The sequence below is a fragment of the Mauremys mutica genome, chromosome 3 (genome assembly GCF_020497125.1).
Source record: "Mauremys mutica isolate MM-2020 ecotype Southern chromosome 3, ASM2049712v1, whole genome shotgun sequence".
In the NCBI taxonomy this organism is placed as follows: Eukaryota; Metazoa; Chordata; order Testudines; family Geoemydidae; genus Mauremys; species Mauremys mutica.
In genome coordinates this window covers 69,821,079-69,847,122 of record NC_059074.1, presented here as the reverse complement: position 1 = coordinate 69,847,122, position 26,044 = coordinate 69,821,079, and the positions used below count along the sequence as shown (strand labels likewise).

The 26,044-nt window shown below is 41.7% G+C and overlaps 1 protein-coding gene across 2 annotated transcripts in view; it reads right to left on the bottom strand.

Annotated features, from left to right (window-relative positions):
• ANKRD6 (ankyrin repeat domain 6) overlaps positions 1-26,044 on the bottom strand; it is a 159,316-nt gene that overhangs the window by 47,233 nt on the left and 86,039 nt on the right. For both annotated transcript variants that reach the window (XM_045010698.1, XM_045010699.1), the window contains exon 2: positions 7,580-7,842. In XM_045010698.1, the coding sequence (XP_044866633.1) occupies positions 7,580-7,699 (120 nt within the window). In that variant the 5' untranslated portion in view covers positions 7,700-7,842. The remainder of the gene's footprint in view (positions 1-7,579; positions 7,843-26,044) is intronic.

Here is a 26,044-nt window from a genome sequence, read left to right as displayed (position 1 = left end):
TTATATTATATAAAAACATTTATGCTGTTAACAAGCATGTTCTCTCTGGAGACACAAATCCACAGTTTGAGAACTGCAAAACTAAGCATCTCTGATGGTGTCTTCTAGACTGAGCACTGAGTCCCATTTGATAGATAGAAAGATTAACCTAAATATTCTATACAGAAACCTCTGGCACCCCATAAAATTGTGTCCCTAAATCCATGAACTATTGGAACTCATTTACAAAACTTTTCTTAAAAATTACATGAATATATTGTCTCATACTATAGAATTAGAATTTATAATCCCTATTCCATGATGAGATATCTTTGAGCTATAATGTATCTTAATTAAAGAGGCTAGGACTCTTCAGTTTGGAAAAGAGAAGACTAAGGGGGGACATGATAGAGGTATATAAAATCATGAGTGATGTTGAGAAAGTGGATAAGGAAAAGTTATTTACTTATTCACATAATATAAGAACTAGGGGTCACCAAATGAAATTAATAGGCAGCAGGTTTAAAACAAATAAAAGGAAGTTCTTCTTCACGCAGCGCACAGTCAACTTGTGGAACTCCTTACCTGAGGAGGTTGTGAAGGCTAGGACTATAACAATGTTTAAAAGGGGACTGGATAAATTCATGGTGGCTAAGTCCATAAATGGCTATTAGCCAGGATGGGTAAGGAATGGTGTCCCTAGCCTCTGTTCGTCAGAGGATGGAGATGGATGGCAGGAGAGAGATCACTTGATCGTTGCCTGTTAGGTCCACTCTCTCTGGGGCACCTGGCATTGGCCACTGTCGGTAGACAGATACTGGGCTAGATGGACCTTTGGTCTGACCCGGTATGGCCTTTCTTATGTTCTTATGTTCTTATGTTCTTAATTAAAACGATCTTTAGATAGGTTTTCTCCTAAAAAAGCATTTTATCAAAAAAATTGGATTTAAATCAAAAAATTGATTTTTATCCACCCTGTTTGTTATACATTTCAAAGAGAGAGGAATACAGAGCTATTCCATGTTTACAATTCATTTCAATGATAGGATGTTCTTTTGACCTCTGAAGTATCAGAATTACAGCATATACAGGGACTGTTGATTTCTCTACTCATACATATGTCAATACACAAAAACACAAACTTTACCTCCCCACACGTCTTTTGAGGGTTATTTATTTAGCAGGACATTTAACCCTTTCTAGCCCTTTCTAGTCACAGCATGACAAACTACTCTTTTTTTGCAATACAACCAGTGAAAACAAGCCACCTCAAAACTCTCTGTAAACCTCTCTGATGTCACATCTCAGCTAACCTTGGGCCTCATCCTCCAAACACTTATTACACAGCATAGTCCCAACTACTGTGATTAGTCACAGCGGTGTCAAAAAAATAATTCTGTGACTTCAATGGACTCACAGTAGTAGGAACTACACTCAATAGTTAGAATTTGCAGAATTAGGTTTGTAAACTGTAAGCTCTCAGAGTTAGCAGTATGTCTCTCCTCTTTCTGAGGAGCATCTAGGATATCCATGACACCAGCTACAAATGCAAAACACAAATCACATGAGTTAAAAAAATGTTAGAACGGGATTAAGGGTTGCTATGGAAAGCACTCAAGTCAGAAAATGCCAAAGTTTGGGTTGACTGCATAACCGTCACACATGCACTACGACACATTCTTTAATTACAAGACCATATATTATTATTTCTGCCAGTTCACTGTCTCATTGAGTGAGGAGGTCACATGGTGCCCAATAGAGGGGAGAGCTGTTCAATATTTATTTGTACCCTCACTGTTCAATAAGGAAAGGTCATCTCATGCACTGTGCACTGTACAAGACAGGCTGTCTCTAAACACCTACACAGCCAAGCATCCTTCACTACACAATGTCCATCCAAAACTGGACATACTTACAAACAAAAAAGACCTTTTAAAATGATACTCTAGCTGTTGCTCCATGCGGCAGCTATAACAGCAGCAATCAGAAGTGGACACAGAACACTAATTAAATATACTTACAGAATTCACTCATGCCTAATCAAAGAGAAATAAAACTTCAATTTAAAACATTCATCCATTAGTAACTTTCCTGAAAGTTAGTTGCGTCACAAACTGACAAAAAGGCAGGAAATTTAAAATGAAGGTGAATACTACTCCCTAACTCTGGGGAAAAAAGGCAGAGTATAGTATCATTTCAGAGTTTGACTGAGCAGGTTTTTGTTTTTTTTAAATTTTGGCAGCATACATGTCAAATTATTTTTAAATGACCCAGTCTGTCGGATCAAACAGCCCATATTTTCAGATTGATTGATTTATTTTTTAAACTCAAAAAGTAGCTCATGAAAAGACTTAAGGTCCTGGAGGCTGAAGTCTTGTATTTATTCCCAGAGCAGATAACGCACACTCAATGGGAGTGCAAGCTTCCCCATGCTGCCACAAAAATATACCTAAACCATCCATGTCTTACAGCGGCAATCAACTTGGATTTCCGAGCAAGGAAACTGCCAGCTGCTTTTTGTTTCTATTGTGTTCAAGGAAACAGGGCTCTGTGTACATTTTTATAGATACACAGGATTGAATTACAGAAGTACCTGACTTGCATCATCAATTTCTCCTCCTAACAGAAACAACCCATCACAATCCAGAATATTGGCTAACCACTCAGGCCAAAAGGGACAACAGTACAAATAGAATCTTATGAGGTTCAAGGGGAGAGAATTGTCAAGAAGTAAGTGTTAGCTGGGACCAGAGGTGGGGCTACTGATGTGTACCTGTAAAAGAGGGGTATTTTTGTTCCTACCCTGTTCCAGCAGGTACTCTGATTTTTGCTCTGTGGTAGCAGCTCACCGTTTGTGGTGACTGCTACTTTGCAGGATTAGCCTCATTGGTATTATGCGCATTTTCACAGCATTAATTAATTGTAATGTAAAATGGGAATGGTAGTGTGACGTTTCACTCCATATTCTTTATGAAAATATGCTTATGATCTAAATACGACATAACTGAGATATACTTTATGCAAGATGGCTCACATGAGAGATCATTGGAAAGGTTATAATTTACTGAATGTGATTATCCAATTTGTATTCCTTTATCATTTCTGTATCTGAAGTTAGGAATATTGACTATGTATCTGTATTTCAACTATGCTACTTTGGATGATGCCCGCTGCTAACACTTCACGTACAACAATGGAAAAGCCAGGCAGGGTGGATGGCCCATCAGCGAGGACAATGTACTATGAAAAGGCTTCGGCCTTCCTGCCGACACTCCATGCTGCCACTGACTCATGGATGCTGTGACACTATTAGGTCAGGTGGTCTTGTCACCTGCTACTAAATATTACCTGGAACTTCTTGTAACTTTCCACTGGAAGGGAAAGGTCAAGTTTGGGAAACAAACGATTCCCACCTTATGTAAATCCTATATAAGGGGGGAGGGGGAAGAAGGCAAAGGGGGCTCCTCTTCATGGCCTGTCTGCTCAAGAAAGACTGCTAAAGCCACCTGAAGGGAAGGCGGGGGGGAGTCCAGACTGAGACGGGGTCCAGTCTCAAAAGAAATATAACTGGAACTCTGAAACACAGAAACTTTGCAACCTGCCTAAAATAACATTGAAGGTAAGAAATTACATTTTGTAACCTCTTTCTTAACTATATTGAGCCTAGCTTGCGTATTTTGCTTTATTTGGTCAATAATCTGCTTTGTTCTGTCTGCTATCTCTTATATTCACTTTTGTAGTTAAAAAAATTGTTTTGTTTATTATTAAACCCAGTTTCTGTAATTTCTAATGGGGGGGGGCAAGAAGTTGTGCATATCTCCTTCCACATTGAGGGAGGGGGCAAATTTCATAAACCCTTTGGGTTTGTACCCCTTAAAAGGAGTTGGCACCAGAGTGTTGGGGCAAGTCCCTAAGGCTGAATCTCTGTCTCTCTCTGCAGCTGGGCGTGGGCCTGCCTGTGTGCTTGGCTGGAAGAGGCTTGTGAGCCTAACCCAGCAAGGCCAGGTAAAGGGGACCCAGGCTGGCAGAACAGGCTGACTCACTTAAACCCTAGCACATCAGGTGACACCCCAAAGGGCCCAAACCCATCACAGGCAGGTTTTACAGTTTATTTTAACTGAATTTTTTTGAAAAAGCACAGCACAATAATTACTACTGCATAGCTGAAGAAATATCCAAACCACGGCACTTGGAAAGCACCATTTACAGTACTTCAGTGTAGAGCCACAGTAACAGGTAACAAAGCCCAGGGAAGTAGAAAAAGGGGAGGAACATATGGCTCAGGCTGTCCCTATTATATTTTAAATATAAAACCTGAAAAGAATCCGACTGCCCTCAACTCTTATTGACTTCAGTGGAGGTGCTGTATGCATGCAACTCCTATGGACTTCAATGGAAACTGACAGTCTCAGCTGAACACACTCAATTACTAATCTGACTAAAACAAAAGATAAATAAACCTTTGAGCAAACACAGCATTAATGAAATTATATTGAATTTTCTTTCTTTAGTTTTATTCATACTATGCAAACATCTAGCCAATGCAAACAGCACTTTACATATAGACATAGAGCTCTGAATGAAAACAGCATTTTGCAATAAAACTCTTGCTTATTGAAGCAGCAATGATGTGACCTTTCATTTTTAGGATAAGAGAATTGGATTGGCATGCCAGCTAGCCAGCATTTTAAATGACTTGGTTTTGAAAGGTAAACAAGTCTCACTTTTACTTGACTAGTGCCCAATAAATCAAGTGAGGATAAAGAACTATAAAGAATTTCTAGACAAAGAGTTTGCTCTAGAGCCCAGCTACTTCGGGCAGGCATAGTTCTGCACTGTGTTTTGTGAAGGCAGCCACACTTGCCAACACACATTTGCAAGCTGTTTTGTGTCCTGAAGTGCTACAGAACTTTTCCTTTTCCTCCAAACTCAGGGTCTGCTTCTGCACTTCTTACTCCAAGAAAACTCTTGTTGACTTCAACAGGAATTTTTTCTGGGTAAGAGAACAAGATCAGGGCCCCTGATTGTGATTTCTTTTAAGGGTAAATCTTATAGAATGTAATGTCAACTCTGACAGCAAAAATTGATGAATGTAAATAAAAGAGTGTAGAGTATAGATCAGGCATAAAATACAGATATGAATAAACAGATCTTTATTTATGGTCAATTTTGTAAAGACTTTTGTGTTAGGGAGGAAGAAGAGAGAGAGAGAGAATCTGTGTTTCAGTCTCACTAGAACAATCAGCTATTACATTTTTATTATTACTACGCAAGTTTGAAAAATGTAAATCGGTAATAGTTATGGAAAGATGTGCCACTTGGGATAAACACTAAGCACCAACTGAAGTTCACACTGTAACTCATGCCATGTGAAACTCACCATGCTTCATAATTGGTTATGAACTCCAAACTAATACTAAGTCACACATGGAAACTGTCAATAATTCATAGTTAAACAATATTTGTAACAAGTCATTATCCACTGATCTCACATTAGAACCATAGTTTACATTAACTAATTTCATGGAGTAGTTAAATCAGCTCCATGGTTACGCTGGAAACCATAATGCAGAGCACTGGATTTTGCAGTTGACATTATGTGGAACCAACATTCAAAATTATAGTGGGGATGGGAGTGTGTAGTGTGCCTGCTGTTCCTCTAATCCTTTCCTTACCATCAGAGCCCCTTAGAGATCCAAAGTTGAGTCCTCTTATAAAACTCCCACCATCATTAAAATATATTTCTTTAGCCAGATCATGCCAAGCAGAGATTGTTGGACAACAGTCAAAGTGAGAATTTTACTACAGCTTTTCACATTCACTATGACTATGGCCTATGCATTGAGTGTCACCATACCAAAAAGAGGCCATCTGGTTATGGTGAATAAACAGGAAAAACCCTGTAAAATTGATTTTTCCACAGGGCACTCTGGCTTTAAAAATAAATAACTATGATCCAAACATGGCAAAGGGAGTTTCTCAGAAAGTAGGTGTCATTGATCGATTAATTTTAATCTATTTTTGCACCTTATTTAATGTATTCACATTTTCTGTTTAAAACCTACTGGCAGCCCTTAGAGCTGTGTTGTGGAGGCTAATATTCACAGTCAAATTTTGTGTTCTCAATTGATACATGAACGTAATTAAAACTAAATATGCCTCAAGGCAGCATTTTGCCAAACAATAAGTCTGTCCCAGATCTGACAGACCTTGCAGGTTTAACCCAAGCCACTTCCAGCTCCCCAACTAATTTTTTTAGTTTTAAAATTCTGTAGCGGGCCACAGACCAGCCTTTTGATCTCTCACTCTATCACATTCCCTCTCTCTCATGGCTCCTGCCTTGCACTCAGTCCTGCAACATCCTAACTAGCCTTGTGACTAGGCAGTAGAAAGCTGGCTGCAAGCCTCATTAGCAAGCAAAGGAGGTTCCAGTGACAACCAACTATATACAAAATTAGTTGCTGGGGTGAGAGATGCAGTCAGCTCCTTCCCAGGCAGCCACTGACCTATTCAGATAAAACATTCCCTCACACATCACTAGGTGTGAGGTAAAAACCCTTGAAGGGTTGGTTGTATGTCTTCTCTTCAGCTCCTAGAAGTGTTTTTCCTTTAAATATTAATGACACTTTTTCACAGAGAATTTTGGCTTGTGATTTATATGGTGACCACTAGGAAACTTCAGAGGAGAATGGGAGCACTCCAGGTTTTTGTGGTTAAAAAAATAAATAATTTTTTAAAAAAAGGAATGAGGGGGAAACACCATTTTTCATTAGTATTCCTCTCACATTCAGATTTGATTAACAGAATATTGAGAAAATCATTTCAGGCCTATTTGTTTTCAGATTCAAACTCTTCCATCTTTAGCTCTCAGACTGAGCAATTTTTCATAGGTCACTTGCATTATTTGCAATTATTATTTATAACATAGTTTGAGCTGGCAGTAGCTTCGTTTCAGCTGCACTCTTTTTAAGATCTTATTATAAATCCTTTGATACAGTGGGTCAAATCCTGACTTTCCAACCCTGGAACAGAAAATGAAGTTTATAATCCTCAGCCTTGGAATTGCACTGAGATTGCACATTAAGTGCAGCCAGAATTTAGCCCATTATATCAAAGGACCTTTCTCTTAAAAAACAGTACATGATTACAGCTCACGTACCTTTATCTTACAAGAACAGGAAGCTTTTATTCCTTCCCCTCGGAAGGATACCCTGAGCTTTTTGCACAGCCTCAAGATCTCCCTTCCCCACCAATTTTTTCTCTATGGTGATGAATTTTAAAAGCATGTTCATTCCTCAAAAGTCAAAGCACATTTTAAAAATGTCATTGCACAGGCATCCAGCACAGCACATATTTAAAGGTCCAGTATGCAGTGATGCTCTGTATTTTCCCCTTCTTGGAAGCAGAGAAGGAAAATAAATGTATTATTTCATGTTAATGCTGGCTAATAAATGCAGATTTAAAGAAAAATCAAAACACTTTTAATCCCTCCCTCCCCAATATGTTTAAATTTGTAGAGTAACAAGAACATTATCACAGACAATGGTTTAGGATTTACACTAGTTCCCAGGGAATTTGTAAAGAGTTTTTCTCTTGTTACCTTGGTAACTGCTACCTTGGCACCCTTGTTGATAAGCTGCACCACATTATCCACTTGGCCTTTGTACGCAGCTACGAGAAGGCGTTCTGAAAGCACGGTGACCGCATCCTGCTGGCTCATGAATTAGGAGAGAAAGGTTTCCAGGGCAAGCAGTGGACAAGTCCCTTCAGTCCAAAACGAAAGCTTCAGATCAGTCCAAAGATTGCATGCAGAGGACCCCAGCTGGCTGGAAGGTTAATTTATTACTGTGCCATCTTCTGGACCTAGTGATTGGAAAACAAAACTGCCATCAGCAACATTTTGCAAACTGAAACACTACAGTCACTCATCACTGAAACTCTGAAATGCTCTTGAATTTTCTTCAAATCAGAGGAGGGCTATGGAAAAAACGATCGAGCATCCTACAGGTGTAACTATTGCATTTCTATATGCAACATACAGGATTTGGATACAACACACTTTTATTGTATCCTCCCACCTTCTCTCTTGTTTCTGTCTCAACCACATTGGCATCAAGGATACAGATAGAATTATGGTCTCGTATAGGTGCCAGCTTCATACCATGGTGATGCTAGAAATAATCCAGAGATAATGCACTGTAGAGAATGCATCGTTTTGTAAAGTACTCCAGGGAGATTATTTGTGAGTCAGATCTTCCCCAGCATTCCCGCTCATTCACAAAAGTACTCTCTCTACTGCCTCCTTTATTGACGCGCTCACTTTGTTTCTCATAATTTAACCACAAAGTATATTTAAATAAATTTGTCCCTGAAAATTTCTTCCATCTTCAATTTCATCAGGTGTTACACATATTGTAAATTTGCCTTTGCACAGAATTCCTTGCATTCATTTATCTGTCCACACTTACAGCCATTGCTAACACAGAGTACAGCACTGTGCAGATCCTAAGGCAGACAAAGAGCACTGGCACAGCAGTTAGACAGCCAAAAATGAAGTATATTCAGGACCCCTAATTCAAATTCAAAACTCACAAAATCCATACGGCTATTTAGAGTCAATACTAGGTGTAGTGCGGATTTCAAATCATTTTGGTTTTAGGTTACGAGGGAGGATGATAATGATTCAGTTAACTGAAAAGCATGTCTCTTACAAAGAACCACATGCTATTCATCAGGAGCAAAGATAGAGTAGTAATAATGCAGGCTACTGAAATAGAAAGCACCAGTCTCTAAGTGCAGGGGCGGCTCCAGGCCCCAGCATGCCAAGCGCGTGCTTGGGGCGGCATGCCGCGGGGGGCGCTCTGCCGGTTGCTGGGAGGGCGGCAGGCGGCTCTGGTGGACCTCCCGCAGGCATGCCTGCGGAGGGTCCGCTGGTCCCACGGCTCCGGTGGAGCATCCGCAGGCGTGCCTGTGGGAGGTTCACCGGAGCCGCGGGACCAGCGGACCCTCTGCAGGCACGTCTGCGGGAGGTCCACCGGAGCCGCGGGACCGGCGACCGGCAGAGCGCCCCCCGCGGCGTGCCGCCGTACTTGGGGCAGCGAAATGGCTAGAGCCACCACTGTCTAAGTGTATGGCTAACTTTCTGTCAGGCAGCTAACACATCCACATAAACATAATTCACACGCCTTATAAATCAACAGTCTTAATACTCAAACCAGATTCCACTGCATTTCTCTAATGCTGGGGAAAGTCCGCAGCCAAATGGGTAAACTAGGGCCCTATTGCAAGACAAAATATGCCAGTTTTCATTCATACAACAAACTAATATCTAGGGTCAAAGTACTGTAAATTTTATTATTCATAAGCCAGAAACTGCTCCTTTGGTAGAACACCTTTTACAACATTATTGTTTATAGAAGTCCAATGGGGAACGGGGGTAGTGGTGCACATAGCACTTCACAAAACATAGGTAAGACAGCTCCACACCTCAAGGAAATTATAGTCTATCTTGGACAGAAACAATACAAACCAGGAAGGGATTGGGCATTTAGCTGGTCAGCCGAGATTGGGAAAAGGTTACAATTGGGAGGGGAAAAAATATTGGGGACAGCAAAGGGACCCAGATGGGGCATAGGAAGGGGCTTTGTTCGGAAATTACTTACAGCTGAAGACAAAGAACACTGGATGCAGAAACGAAGAGGAAGATAGTGAAGTGATGAGAGGAGTGGGAATAAAGTTGGGGGCAGTAGAGGAAGATTATAGCTGCAGCATTTTTTGGATAGACTGGAGAGGTAAAAGGCAAAAAGGCCAGAAAGTGGGAGGCTACAGCAGTCAAGACAAGAGAGAACTTAGGCGTGGTTTAGGGTTTTAGGTTGTGGAAATGAAGGCGGGATTGATTTTAGCAATATCAAAAAGTGAGATGGTGGAGGGGCATCCACAGTGAATCAATTGAAAGGCAGGTAGACATGCAAGATTAGACAGAATTTGAGAGGTCAGAAGTGAAGCGGTACAGTAGATTTGCAAGATGTCATCATAAAGGTGGTAGCACAAATTGTGGGAGCAGCTGAGATTAGCAAGGGGCTGAGCATACAGAGAAATGCAGTAGGGAAACCTACCTATCCCTGTGGAGTCTGGGTAACTAAAGATGGAACCCTGAAAGTCACTTAGAGAAAGAGGAAGATGTTGAGCCACCAGAGAAGACACTAAAACAGGGATGGGCAAACTTTTTGGCCCAAGGGCCATATCTGGCTGGGGAAATTGCATGCAGGGCCGGGGCGGAGTGTGAGAGGGAGTGCAGTGTGCAGGAAGGGGCTCGGGACAAGGGGTTGGGGCAGAGGAGGGGTGCGGAGTGTATGAGGGGGCTCAGGGAAGGGGGTTGCAGTGCAGGAAGGGTGTGAGGTGCAGCAGGGGGCTCAGGGCAGAGGTTTGGGGTGCAGGAGGGATGCGGCAGGGGGCTCAGGGCAGGTGGTTGGGGTGCAGGAGGGAGCTCAGGGCAGGGAGTTGGGGTGCGGGGTGCAGGAGGGGTTTGAACTCGGGCCCGGCGCCGCTTACCAGGAGCAGCTCCAGGGTGGCAGCGGCACGCACTGGGGCCAGGGCAGGCCACTGCTGGAGCAGCCCCAGGGACAGATGCTTGGATGGCCCCAGGGCCAGCTGCAGTGGCCAGTGCTGCTGACCACAAGGGCTGCCAGAGCAGCAGCCAGTCGGGGGCAGCCAGCCTCCACGCGGGAGCAGGGGCCAGCCGTTGGCCCCAATGGCCTCTCACGCTGGTATCCCCAGGGCAGCAGCACCCCAGGGACTAAGGAGTAGCTAAGGTTTAGCCAGGGGTATTTATAGTAAAAGTCATGGACAGGTCATGGGCAGTAAATTTTTGTTTATTGCTCGTTACCTGTCTATGACTTTTACTAAAAATACCCATGACTAAATCTTAGCCTTACATAAGCCATATTAAAAAAGCCATGAAATGGTTGTAATAAATAGGTCGGTCTATAAATTCTATCAAGGGAGGACTTTCAAAGCTTAAATAAAATGAACCAGCCAGAGCTGTAGCTGTATTGTTAATAACATATCATTGATGCTTCCACGTTGCTTCATTACTGTTTCTCCTCATTCCCTGTTCTTCATGACCACCTAGTTGCTTGCTTGTTAGAGCAAGTTTTACAGTCACTTATTTGTTCCTATCCTTACTTCTAATTTGGCTGCTCATGCATTTGAGAAAGTTGCACATTTACAACTGTAATTGGTTTTGATCATCTTAAAATACCTATGGCCAGACAGTTTATTTTTGCTCCTTTCATAAAAATCAGTGACATCAGTGAGATTTTGAGAGCTTCACAGTGAATCTCTGAGGAAGGCACAATGTGAACATTTTCCCAACAGATGTTTCAAAGGAGATTTACAAAGAAATTCCATGTAGGTATTATGCAAGCTTTAACCACATAATTAGAAGCCATAGAAATGTTCACAAATTCTCAAATTATTTGTGGCTCAGCAGACGCTTAGCACCATCACTAAATGCAAAGGATCTCAGGTTAGTTACCCTACTAGCAAGTAAAACACTAGAGATTGTACTCACTTTTGGTCTTAGTTTTTTTTCCCCCCTATCTTGCTCTCTTTTCTGATTACAGCAGTGAATTCTTTCTTGGAGACACCATTCAGCTTGTCATGCTCTGTGATTCTGAAGTGATTTACAGTTATAGCACTGCTGCTATAATGCATTTTCATTCTTGCCTCTTCCACTGATTGAATCACATATAAAAGCATATTAAGGAATGGATCCAGCCATCAATTTGTATGTCTTTCTACTGTGCTATTTACATCTCCTAAAGTCATCCTCTCATCTTCCTCCTTTTCAGAAATGTATTGACCTATGAGCTGCATTCCCATGTTTGGACCCTTTATATTTCCTTAGCTGCTATGGACTGTGGATTAATCACAATTCAGAAAAGCATGTTTGATGTAAATAGAGCTTGGATGATCAAGAGACCAATTTTTCCTCTCTCCTGAGGAAAGGCAAAAGAAGCAGATGGTGAGAAAGGGAAGGGGAACAACCCTCTTATACTTACTCTGACAAATGACCCTTTCCCAGGGCAACAGATAGGTGGAAACTCCACCTCAACAACCCCCCCCCCCCCAGCTGGGAGTTACTGCACTAGGGCAGGGAGACATCAGTACATGCCCCTCCCAGTAATATTCAACTCTCTGTCCACCTTGCACATCTAGAGTCTCCTCTTTAAAATGTTCACATATGCTGTAAATAGCAATTGCCTAAGTGCTACAGTAAAACCCATTATATGCTGTGTTCTCACTCTCAAATTGTGCACAAAGAATTCTGCAATGTGATTTGTGCTTCATACCAATCAGGGGTGGCTCTAGCAATTTCGCCGCCCCAAGCACGGCGGCACGCCGCAGGGGGCGCTCTGGCGGTCGCTGGTCCCGCGGCTCCGGTGGACCTCCTGCAGACGTGCCTGCGGAGGGTCCGCTGGTCCCGCGGCTCCGGTGGAGCATCCGCAGGCACGTCTGCAGAAGGTCCACCGGAGCCGCGGGACCAGCGGACCCTCCGCAGGCACACCTGCGGGAGGTCCACTGGAGCCGCCTGCCGCCCTCCCAGTGACCGGCAGAGGGCCCCCTGCGGCATGCCGCCCCAAGCACGCGCTTGGCGTGCTGGGGCCTGGAGCCAGCCCTGATACCAATTCCCTGGTGCCAGTGAGCAGGCTCCAAACAGCGCTTCCTCATTAAAGCACCAGAACCCAGGAGTCCGGACTTCCAGTAACATGCTCTTACCAATAGACTCAGGATCAATATCCACCCTCCCCTCTTGCTCTCCTTAGGCCTCTGGTAAGTGCTGAAGCATGAGACCATTCGAACTTATTGCATCACAAACTAAAGAAAGTATATGAGAACTTATTTTGGTTTTACATATTTTACATTCAGATTCATCCTCGCTGCATCATTGTACCTACCTTGGGCAGGTCAGCAAAGCAATACCCACTCCTTGCATCCCTCTAAGAAAGCCTGCCGGATGTGATGGCCACAGATCCAGTAATAACATGGCTCCACAGAGCACTCAGTTCTGAGAACAGTCCCATCCCCCACTACCCACCCTCTCGTCACTGGAGCATCAAAGATGACAGTCCTACTAACAGCATGAATTAGTAATTCAGACCCATAGCAATGATTCAGTGCTATGAATCTTGACAAGGTCTGATACCGATGTCCAGCAAGATGTCCACAGATTTTAGCAAATGCATGACTCAGTCAGTGAGGAATAAGCCTTAGGACATTTTTGTATCTGGAAGGGAACAAAACAAAGTGTACGGTTGCTCGGTGACAAAGTCAGAAAGCTCTTTGGATTCAGTTTCTACCATACATAGCCCAAAGAACTGTCAAAAATGTAGGTTTCTGTACAGGCCCTCCTCTGTGATCATTACTAGACTAGTTGCTCAATCACGTTACTACACAAAGACTCAAGTAGGAAAAGGCATAAGAATGATTATTTTAAGAAAATAGGCCAAATAAGTTTGGAAATTTGGGGAAACATCAAATCTCAGGGATGTTCAAAGACCTGAAGGGAGCTGGTGATGACATCATTCCATACAGACAGCTCACTGTCGTGGCACTTCCAGGACATATTGCAAAGGTAAACCATTGCTTGATTAATGCTCTTCTCATGTCACCCTGGGGAAGAAGCATCTTTTAGTGGCAATACTATTCATAAGAAAATGACAAAAATCACAGAATTTATTTGCTTTATATTCAGTAGATTATTGAAATGCTTCCAAAGGAATCAACATATATAAACCCATCAACTATGTAAACCCCACAAACACTAAATAAAACAACAAAATAGAAAGGATATAACACCTGACAACAGGTCATTAATAACAGCGATCAAGTTAAGTTACTGTCTAGATAAAAGAAAAATTGCATCTCTAACAAGGAATTTCCATCGTGCCCATCACCATGATACCAAGGCACATATACTATAAATAAAGAATCACAATTTTTTTTCTACAACTGACAAACTCCATTCCTCACCTGCCCACCAAAAATGTTGCCAAGTCTTTCAAGAAAAACACCGATCACAACTTCTTACTATACAGTATAATGAACAAAAAAGGGAGGATTTTAATGCTGCTTTACGTGGAGATCACTACATAACCCAAATTATGGACTCACTACTGACACTTCCATAATAAAGACCAGGCATTTTGCAGAAATATTTTACACTATTAATATTTAATAACCATAATTAGCTCTTAAATGGCACTTTACATGCTCATATTGCAATTCTCTTCTTTTAATCCAATCACTTTCAGTGCAGCATGTTTCCTTTCCTACTAATATGCACATCAGCACATTAAAATCTGTACAAAGTTCTCTCTACTCTTTCTCTCACTGTAAATCATTTGATCGTATTTTGAACAAAGGATGCAACATAAATAATAGTTTTGCATTCCGCATATTTATGTGCTATGAAGAATCTGATTTTTTCCTAGCAGCTGACTCATGGGCTGTTTGTTCACTCCCCTGTCTCCTGGATGCAGGTATATCTTTTCAGAGGCGCCAACTTTCTAATTTCCCCAGGGGGTATTCCACCTCTGCCCTGCCTCAACCATCACCCCACAACACCCTTTCCCCCAATGTCCCACCTCTGCCCCGCCTCTTCCCACCCTGTTCTGTCCCCTCCCCCAAGTGTGCCCTGCACTTGCTCTGCCCCCTCCCCCCGAGCACAGCTGATCCTTGCAAGCAGGAGGAGCTGGGAGGGAGGGAAGGAACTGATTGGCGGGGCCCACTGGTTGGCCGGAGGCACTGGGGGAAGGAGGAGGAGCTGATCAGTGCAGCCACTGGTGGGTGCTGAGCACCCACTGGTTTTTTTCCAGTGTGTGCTCCAGTCCCAGAGCACTCATGGAGTTGGTGCCTATGTAGCTTTTATTTCTTTCTAACAACCGTTAAACTCTTGATATTTTAAGGATTCTCTAGGATGTCACATCTTTTCTTCCTTTAGCTGCTCTTTTCAGATTCTCAAATGTCTCCACTACAATTAATGTGTTTTGCAAAAAGACAACACTCTTTCCAAAGGAGGACTTGGTCAATAAAAAGTACTATAATGGAAAAACCAAAGTGTAGCAGTGCTATCTAGAAAAAGGCAAAATGATATGAATTATGGGGCAATATACACTTGATTCATATTTTTCTTCACAAATAGATATGTTAATATAGTTTATTTGCAGCACACTTTTTACATGAGTGAACATTTTTAAACTAAAAAAGATGGTGACTAATAAAAATGATTACTCTGGAAAACTAGAGTATTGATCTTATAGCTATTTTCCTCTATTGTATAAAGTCCACATTTTGAAATGTTACTGTATTGAACAGGATTCCTGTTTTTTATATATACACTGGATTTGGGATTCGTCTTCTTAAGAGTCTAGGACAATCTGGAACACCTTGAGATTATTTTTGTTTTTATTAATTCTTATTACTTACCCTGATTGCCAGTCAGTCAGTCTCCCAAAGAGAATCTGCATGACTAGTGCTCACGAGGCTTGTTAGGTAAAGTAAATTAGACTGATCTGTGCTACCCTTCTCTCACCTCTGACAATTGCTTGCTTCTGTATCAACAGTTGGCCTTGCCAGCCACAAACATGAGGAGCCAGGTAGGGCAGCTTCAAACTGCTGCAAACTGAACTCTTCATCAAATAAGGTGCTGTCATCCTAGCACCATTGTCAGCGAGGTTAAATTTAAACTCATCTGACTGACAGTTCTCAAATCACACCTTGTTACCAACCCCCGAAAAATTGTGAAGTGGTATCAACCAAGTGTAAACCTTTAAACTGAGGCGGAGATGCATTCAGATGGGATTATATGGGGATCAAGATTGCAATTTAAACTGATCACTGAAATGCCTTTGATCTTCTTGTACAGACAGCTGCTTCCTCCACACACACCCCCACACACACTTTATGTATTTTTTTCAACCCCTGAACCAACCTGAACCCCTGACTTTCATTACCCTTGGGAAAAACCTATGTAAGTGTAACATACTCCACATTGATTCAGGAGCATATTTGTTTATAAATGCTCTGGCTGCTGTGCTGCACCTTCCATAATACTCAACATTATTATTATTTTATATGTAGCATTCGTCAGGTTATCGTCTTACTATAATTAAGTTTCAAATCTTTATTGTTCCCCCTCAACTCCTTTAAAACACACACACCAGCACAAAAACACCCACGCTCTTCAAAGACTGTCTATAAAAGCAAGCTTACCTCTCAGTGAGCATTTTCCAGCCAAACAATACTGATAAAACAAAATCTGTTGTTTAATACGAAACAGTACATGTGTGTAAACACACAGCTGAGACACTTGGGTGTTCATCTGCATATTAACAGACAGAATGTCTTTCCAGCTCACTGCTATTTCACAGAAGTGCTGAGGTCTGAGCCCTGGGAACTGACCCAGACATTTGGTCGTGCTTGAGTGAGAACAGACTATATGTTCCATTCTATGCATCCAAAGAAGTGAGCTGTAGCCCACGAAAGCTTATGCTCAATAAATGTGTTAGTCTCTAAGGTGCCACAAGTACTCCTGTTCTTTTTGCAGAGTTCTTTGTGCTTTGCATGCATGCAGAAATTCAAGCACAGTGGGATTACTAGATGTTGAGAAATTCTCCCTTACTGCCATCATCTTCTGCATTAGATTCAGCTATTGCAAAATTAGGACCTTATCCAACTGCCACTGAAGTCCATGGCAAAACTCCCACAGAATTTAATGGGAGCAGGTTTGGGCCTACATTTTAAAATCCTTTCCAAAATTAATTTCTCTTCCTCTTGCACCTGCTATTTTGCCCCTGCTTTGTTATTCACAGATTCTTCTCCATGGCAAATTCTCTCATTTGAGTTCTTTGCTTTGCTTTCATTCAGATGAAAAAAATGGTTCTGAAGTGAACAAGTTTTATTTCTGGATAAAGTCTGGTTTTGGGAGTGGATGTGTGTTGGATTAAGGCAATGCTGGTATCAACCTTTCACCTTCAGGAATCTATGTTCCAATGTCAAAGTGAAAATGAGCATGGTGGTCTTAGTCTCTTCCCACTCACTAGTGGACAATTACCCCCATTGAAAAGCTACCTTACAAGTTGATGCAACTCTCCACCTTCTGCAGCCTGCACTTGAGAGAGGCCCAGGACAGAAACAGAGGAATGCTGCAGGTCAGGACTGAGGAGCACGGAAAGAGATATGTGGGGAAGCTTGCAAAGAAGTGGTCTGCACCAGCACTATCAATCTTTCACTTTCAAAAGGCCTATGTTTAGCCAATGGTAAAGAAAAAAATAGTAAATTTTGTGAAAATTTTAAAAAGTAATGCTATACTGGAAAAGATCAAGAGAGAAATATGATCATAGATGTGTAGATTTTAAGGTCAGAAGGGACCATTATGATAATCTAGTCTAACTTCCTATATAACACATGCCATAGAAACTCAACCAGTAAACCCAACATTAAGACCATAATTTCTGGTTGGATGAGAACTGATGTGCATCAGTGCAGCGTCAGGAGACATCTGACTGTCAGAACAGGAAGACAGGCTGTATCTGCATGTACCAACTTTGAAAGAACTTCCCAATGCCAAAATAGCACTGGTTACAGTCTCCCTGCCACTGATCTTCTCCAGATGCTATCAGTATCTTGTAAATGGTGGTGGGACAGCCCCAAGAATCCAGCCACAATCAACATCCTTTGATTTCACATAGAGATGCAACGAATGGGCTAGGCCAGCTTAGCGATCCAGTAGTAATTCACTGAACAAACATGAACATCCGAGCTGGTGAGTCTAGCCTGGTTCTTTGATGCTAGATCAGGTGGAGGTGGAAGTATTGCTGAGGCAATGCTCACGAGTCCTAGGAATTGGGCAGATGATTTGCTTTACTGCATCAGCAATTCCTGCCAGTATTTTCTCAGGGAAATAGGGGTGTTAATATTTATATTAGTACAGTGTCCAAAATGTGCTAGGCACTGTATAAAGATAGTAGCAAGAATCTAAGAGTTCTGAAAGGAGCTCTGCCTGTATCCTCAGAACTGCAATAGGTTACATAGACTCTGAGTTGTATATGTAAACAAGGTGGCAAGAAACATACTGGAAGGACACAACTGCATCTCATCAGAGAAAAGAAGAGAGAAAATTTGTGATTTTTTCCATTGGTACTCTTTCCTGGGACTAAAGACATTTCCTGCTTGTTCAATGACCCAGACTGCTCTCAGGATTGGTCACATTTGTCAGATGATCAGCTTTAGATGAGAATACCCCTAACCTATTGCAAACTAGTGGCTGAAATTCAGAGGGGCAGTGTCTCTAATATATTTTACAAGTGAACAGTTTTGCATTAGGTGTGGCTCATGGTATTTTATACATATATTCACACACACAAAAAAAGTGCTGAAATGCACTTCTAGTACTTCCAGAAGTGATAGTACCAGAACACTGTTACAGTTCCCAAAAGAGTGCTGGAATAGTGTTCTGGAGCGTTCCGGCATGACTCAAGCCCTGATCATATCCAACACAACACAACATTTCCAGTGGTGTCACACTGTATGATGTCATGATCAAGATAAGAGAAAGCACAAACATTCAGCGAGATGCCACACCTTGGGAAATTCTGAAATGAGAGCGCAAAAAACCGAATGTGTGTCAGAGTGTGGAAAGTGTATATACACTTTTCTGTCCAAAGCAGCAGTTATAACATTATATTAGAAGTCAGTGTAATAATAATTCTCACTGATGGAACTGGATGTGCTGATTCTCCCTCACCTTCATTTTTCACTGAGCAGCTGTCTGTCACCCCTGAACAGAAAAATTGTGTAGATAATTCAAATGATCTGCTGTTTTAGGGCCCCATTAGATGTTCATTTATTTCAATGGATTTTGGATTAGGCCCCTAAGCAGTACCAACACCCAACCCTCATTTCTGGAAACAGAGCCTGGCCATTACATTATACAGGTCATGTGATGTGCAGTGTCTTGGATTATACTGTAGGAGGGACTACAGTAGGAATACTGGATGGCTCAGGGGGTTTGTTCATCTGTTACAGAATCATTCGCCACAGGTTCAAGTCCAGGCCAGGTTAATAGCAAGCCAAAATTATCATCTCACTGACGTGTAGGGTACTATGCCAAAAGAATTGAAGGTCTCCATTCAGCTCCTAGTAAAGTGCCCATAAGTCAAAATACAGCATAACATACATTAATTGATACCCTTGTAAGTAGTTTCAGCAGACAATCAAAGAAGCCAGTGTTGAGGCTAGACTAGTTTATCACCCTTACCTGTTGCCCTGTGGGTCAGGGCTGAGGTACATTGGCATGGAAATGAGGCTGATAAAGGATCTGAAGGTTGCAATGCTGTACCATAGACATTCACTTAATTCTTTTCCCTAAAATAACACACAAGATCATGACTACCCTTAATGTGTTTATGCTGTGTACCATACGCAGTAAATACATTGACACAAAGCATTAAGAGGGGATGTAAACAGGATGCCCATGCCATTGCAGTCTATCTGTACCAAAATTACGTTTAAGTAACACGTCTGTTATAAATGTTAAAAACCATTACTATCTCTCACTAAATTTTCCAAAGAAATTCTAAATCCTTAGGTCTTAATCAATCTTTTATAAAAGCAGCATGATAAATTCTTATTGTCTTTTTTCCTGGACTTATATCTTTGATCTGTAAATCCATGTATCCCCTTTACCTTGTGATGTTCACCTCAGATCATGAAGAGCCTGAGGCAAAATTCACAATGCTTGAGAAGTACTATCTTAACACTGCGTTTCCTGGATTTCTAACTTTTTATATTTTTTGACTAGATTGTGTGAGAGGTAATATTCCTGCAAATCACTGATACATGCCTGCAACTTTAACTTCAACTTTATTAAGTTTGTGTGTGGGAATACAGGTATACATTAAGTGAGGTGACATTAACAGTAACTACTGCCAAAAATAAAATTTCTGCTCTTCTGTGATTTGACTTTCATTGTCACTGTGGCAAGTTATCTGTAATGTCTTTGTGACAAGCTATAATATGATCCTTTTGGCTTGTCATTCACTGCTACTACACTATTACTCACCAAACAGAAGATTTCCTAAAAGTGGTATTTCAGAATTGTGGATGGGTTATTCTATAATTATCTAACGTCTTAGAAGGGTTTACTCATGGTAAAAGGTGTTTACAGTCATTAATAATCCTTGTGATGTTTTCTCCCTCTGACTGCCAGTCATTTTATTATCTCTTTCTAATTTAGGCCTTTCCAGTGGGATGTTAGTAGTTACTGAATCTATAGACAATGGAGAACACTGGGAGCTGTCTTGACAGATTATATTAATGTCTTACCTTGCGCAGATGCTCATTATTCATTAGTACATATTGGAGGCTCAGAATCAGGGATGTACCAGTGTAAACTGGATTGGGGGCTTATTTCGCCGACAGACACTCCTGTTGCTGGGGGTTACACTCTAAGCACATTCTTCTAATTTGCACCATAGAGCAAATTACATTTTCCATCTAATTTTTTTATTTTCAAAGCAATTCTCTACTCTGCTAACCTCAGGATGAGGTATCTCAAGCACTACTTTTGGCGTTACTGCTCTTTATTCTAACACATGCAACTGTCCAGCCAGTACTAAAGAAATCTGCATTTATCACTAGTATCTGAGTACTCTCAGCCTGAAGCTTTCAAAAATCGTAAGTCAGGCCCTAAAAACATGAGACTGGCTTAAAAATCAAGAGATATTGGAAAAAATAAATTTGGGGTTATTTCTATTTGCCCTCTGGTTTGAGCCTTCAAGTTGTACTTGCTTAATGTTTTCAAGTTTTTCTCCACCACCAGGAGGACTTGAAACTTACTTTCTTTTTTAAATGAAAGCTGAAATTATCATACAATGACTTTCATTCCAGGAGCTGGGGCATTCAGAATAAACATCAAACACTGTGATACTTACAATACATTCACAAGAGCTGGCAATACCACCCAGTTTCTAATCTTCCTTTCCTCAACAAACTAACTTGAGAAGATACACAAGAACTGTCTGCCATTGCTATCTCCCTGACTGCCAACATCCCGAATGCCTCCCAGTCATTCCATTGCACATACCCAGCACTTGCTGCTATACTGGATGGCCTCCTCCTGTCCTTCAACAACATTACACCCATCCTCATCCTACAGGACCCAGTCTCAGCATTTGATACTGTAGACACTCCTGCCCTGCTTCCAGGAGGCTGCAGGAGTGAATGGCAATGTGTTGCAATAGCTTGGTCTTTCCTTGATGACTAAAATGAAAAAATTCTTACAGGCAGTTGTTCATCCACGACTAGGGTGACCAGACAGCAAATGCAAAAAATCGAGATGGGGGTGGGGGGTAATAGGAGCTTATATAAGAAAAAGACCCAAAAATTGGGACTGTCCCTATAAAAGTGGGACAGCTGGTCACCCTATCTACGACCAGGCCCTCATCTGCATCCTGCATGGTTCAAATCTCTCTCCCTCCTCATTCAATATTTACATGAAGCCATTGGGAGAAATTAGGGAGACATGACAGGCTGACGTGCCAGCCAGAAGCATGTGAATGACACCCAGCTCTACACTCCCCTTTTATCCAACATTAACAGCAGCCTCCCCCAGATTTCCAAATGCCTGGCTCAGGCCAGCACTTGATTCAAGTGCAGCTGAAGCTAAACTCCGACGAAATTGAGGTGATGCTGGTAAGAAAAGGAAAGTGTTTTCAAAAGCTCCCCTTCACTACTACAGGTCCCACCAGAAAGCCTCTGCCCTCAGACTGTTAGACCAGTTCACAGCCATGGAGGTCATTTTAGATTTCACACTGCACTTAGACAATCAAATAGCAATGGTGGCAAAGAACACCAGTTTCCACTTGTGGCTGGCTAGAAGACTACCCCTGATTCTTTCAGGCACAGATTGGCCATGGTGGTCCAGTAGTTCGTTACCTCCAGGCTCAACTACTGTTCCTTAGAACGAGGAATGAAACTCAATATCCTGAGGAAACTACAGCTAGTCCATAATGCAGTGGCTCATCCACTCACTAATACAGGCTACTGGGAACACATCATCAAAATCCACTGCTCCCTACACTAGCTACCCATTGAACACAGAATCCAGTTCAAGGCTACAGTATTGATTTTCAAAGTCCTGAATGTTATTGACCTTGGTTATCCAAGAGATTGCCTCTCTTTCTGTTTTGACCACCTCATATGACAGCTTCACTCCACTAAGCTTTCAGCAAAAGAGGGGAAGACTCTTATCCTCAGGAGATAGAACTTTTAGATTAGCCAGGCCAAGACTCTTGAACTCGCTTCCAGATGAAATATCACAATCTGGTCTGCATACAGAATTACTCATTACTGCATACAGAATGAACTCTCTCAAACACATCAGGATTTCTCAGACTATGCACATTGTGTGTGTATATATAGGCATGCATGCACACACATATACCCTACCAATAACCTTTAAACTTGTTACTTTCAGTTGGGCTGGAAAAAGGAGATCTTTCTGTATCCAAGTTAATTTTGCACAGAAGGCACTCAGAAACCAGCATGATGGGACACCTTATAAAAATGAAGAAAACTAAAGATAGATAACAAATGCTTAATATTAAAATCTTGTCAAAGATTTTGACTGTTATATGTATTTTAGTCTGCCATCATTCCTGGTGGCCTATTTTTTTGTATTAAGTTCCTAACTTAAGAGTCACCCTACAGAAGAGTCTTTTAAGTACAGTCATTTTTTGCATATTTAAATTAGTATGGCAAAATAATATCATGGCAAAAGAATAATGATTGCCAGATCAACTATATAGCCATATAACAGGGACCATGTCCTAGTTTTCTTTTCCACACACTAATAAAAACATAAGTACACTTATTTTACATTTAACAGACATCATCCTTCCAAAACAGAGTGAGATTTATTAACTCTTTTCTGTCCTGGGTATATGAAGAATGCCCATGCCCATCAAGTAAGTGAATGGCTCTGGTAAAGATTTTTTCCTTTATTTCACTGGATATTTCATACTCTTCAAGAAAAAGGCTTTATATGCCGGTCCAAATCTAACCACCACAAAATGTGTTCTCTTTTTTTTCTCCAATGTCCATGAAATGATCAGATACAACTGTTATTTGGAGAATCAAATCTAACTATGAAGAAAAGCTGCCATTCCACACAGAACTAAAGAGCATGGCTCTCCCAGAATTTTAAATGTCCTAGACTTCTAGAGAAAGGAGTTTTCTCAGCGGAGTGATATTATGTATGGAATCACACTGAACCTCACAAGATTTCAGACTGCGGACATCTCACAGTCCAAAATAACAATTTTAAAAATATGTTTTGCGGGAGGGGGGATACTTTTTAACTCCCCACCACTATATAACAGCAGCATCTGGAAACACCATTGCAATGTCATTTTTAGAAACATCACCTCCAGAACCATATGTACATGAAGTCAGAAACATGACATTCTTCCACACTCCTGAGTGCAAATATGTAATACTACTACTTTACAGTTATAATATATAGTGCGTTTAGCTCAAAAACCTCAAAATTTGAAAGGTATGGGTAACCTTGCTGTCATGGCATCTTGCAGGGATCATAGCTGAGACATATGCCTCATGTAGAGGTCCCGTCCAACCTAAGCATGGACATCTCCATTAGAAAGTGGTACTATAACCCATTCAGTAGAAGTATAGTTTCATTTTTAGCAACAGTGAGTGGGGGTTAGGAAATTTTATTGGTGAATAGCACACTTTTTTTGAAGCTAGAAAGTTCTGCAGAGATGAGACTATGGACCAAAGCTCTTGATCAACTTTTAGACAATTTGAAGAAAGGGTCACAACACTTAATAATAAGCCACAGACAGCAAGGAAAAAGTTGGCATGCCTGCCACCCTTTCTCCCCTCCTTATCTCTCTGCAATAAACTATAAATTACGGGACACATCTTTCTTAAATCAAACTTGTACCTGACTGGCTCCCATTACCACTTCCCAGCCACAGCCTTCATTGATCATATCTCCCCCTCCATTTTGTACCCCGATTTAAGTACACAAGCCTGCTTCAAATGCAAAACAGGTGTAGCTAGAAGGCCTATCCACTGCAATGCACTCACCACCTGAGTAGTCAAGATTCTTAGTGGGGGCTGTGACGCTCTGTACCTCGGGGGAACACCCAGCACCCCCATGTTCATCCTTGTAAAATGATTGTGTGGTATCCAGTGCAAAGGGTTTGTCATGCTGGGTGTCTTCGGACGGCTCATGATGCACTGAGCATTGTTTTTACAGTAATGTTATATTAATGTTATAGGTTATAATGTAATGTATATAGTTATGAGGCTGAAAAAGTATCCTCATGGCTTAAAGTAAGCCCAGGCCAAACTCTCCAAGAGCAGAGCGGCAGTTCACACCTCATCAGGGCATGTATGGGACAAACCCAGCACATCCTCACAGGAACAAAGGATACTGGCCTAGGCAACAACAGAGGATCTGTTGGACTCTCGAGTGAGTCACTCCCCTTCCCTTGGTCAGTTTGGGACTGCGATGGGGTAATGATCACCTGACTCTGAAGGGGGGGGGCAAAACCAAGAGGGAAGGAAGGATATGATAAAAGGGAGAGACATTTGCCATGCTCTCTCTCTCTTCCACCTCCATCTACAGACATCATCACCAAGTGACTGAAGCACTGATAAAAGGGGAGAGTCTGGCTGAAGGGCAACCAGTCAGCCTGTGTTAAGAAGCATCTAAGTTTGTAAGAGCATTGATAGTGTTAAGATCAGCTTAGAATGTTTTGCTTTTATTTTATTTGACTAAATCTGACTTGTTATGCTTTGACTTATAATCACTTAAAATTTATCTTTTCAATTAATAAATCTGTTTGTTAATTCTACCTAAAGCAGTGTGTTTGGTTTGAAGTGTGTCAGAGACTCTCCTTGGGATAACAAGCCTGGTACATATCAATTTCTTTGTTAAACTGACGAACTCATATAAGCTTGCAATGTCCAGCGTGCACAACTGGACACTGCAAGATGGAGGCTCCTAGGGTTGTGTCTGGGACCGGAGGTATTGGCTAGTGTCATTCGGTTGCACAATCCAAGGAGCTGCTTACATGCCAGAGGCTGTATGTGAACAGCCCGGGAATGGGGGTTCTCACAGCAGAGCAGGGTAAAGCTGGCTCCCAGAGTCAAGGATTGGAGTGACCTAGTAGATCAGGTGTCAGAGGGGTAGCCGTGTTAGATTGGATCTGTAAAAGCAGCAAAGAGTCCTGTGGCACCTTATAGACTAACAGACATATTGGAGCATGAGATTTCATGGGTGAATACCCACTTCGTCGGATGCATGGACTAGCAGATCACTGGTCCAGATAACACCAGAGGGGAACGTCACAGGGGCATATCTAGGATTGCAAACTTTCTAATTCCAGAAAATTGAACATCCTTGCCCTGCCTACTGTCCTGCCCCTTCCCCGAGGCCCCGCCCCAGCCTGAGGCCTTGCTCCATTCACTCCATCTCCCCTCCCTCCATTGCTTGCTCTCCCCCACCCTCTCTCACATGCTCATTTTCACTGCAAGGCCCAAACAGGCATATTTATTGTTTTGACAGCTGTATTATGCGAACTTCAGGTTTTATTTATTACAGGACGCTAGAGCTGGAAGCAAAATAGTCAAAAAGAGTAATTTAAAGAATTTCAAAAAGGTTTTCATGATTCTTTCCCTCCCCTCTTCCCATTTTTCATAACCAGCTTCATGTTTTTTGTTCACTAAAGTTATTGTAATTTTATGTGTGGAATTAGGAACACACATTATCAAAGCTGCAATGGATCCATTAAAGGCCCACTCCCAAAGCCCAAATACAAATCCATAGGGCACAACCACAGAAAGGCACACCTGTTCAGATACCTATAAAAATAAATCTGTAGACACTGACTTCCACACCTACAGGCAGATACACGTGTATTCATGTGTACACATCTAGCATGTACTAACACACATACTTCCACATTATTTA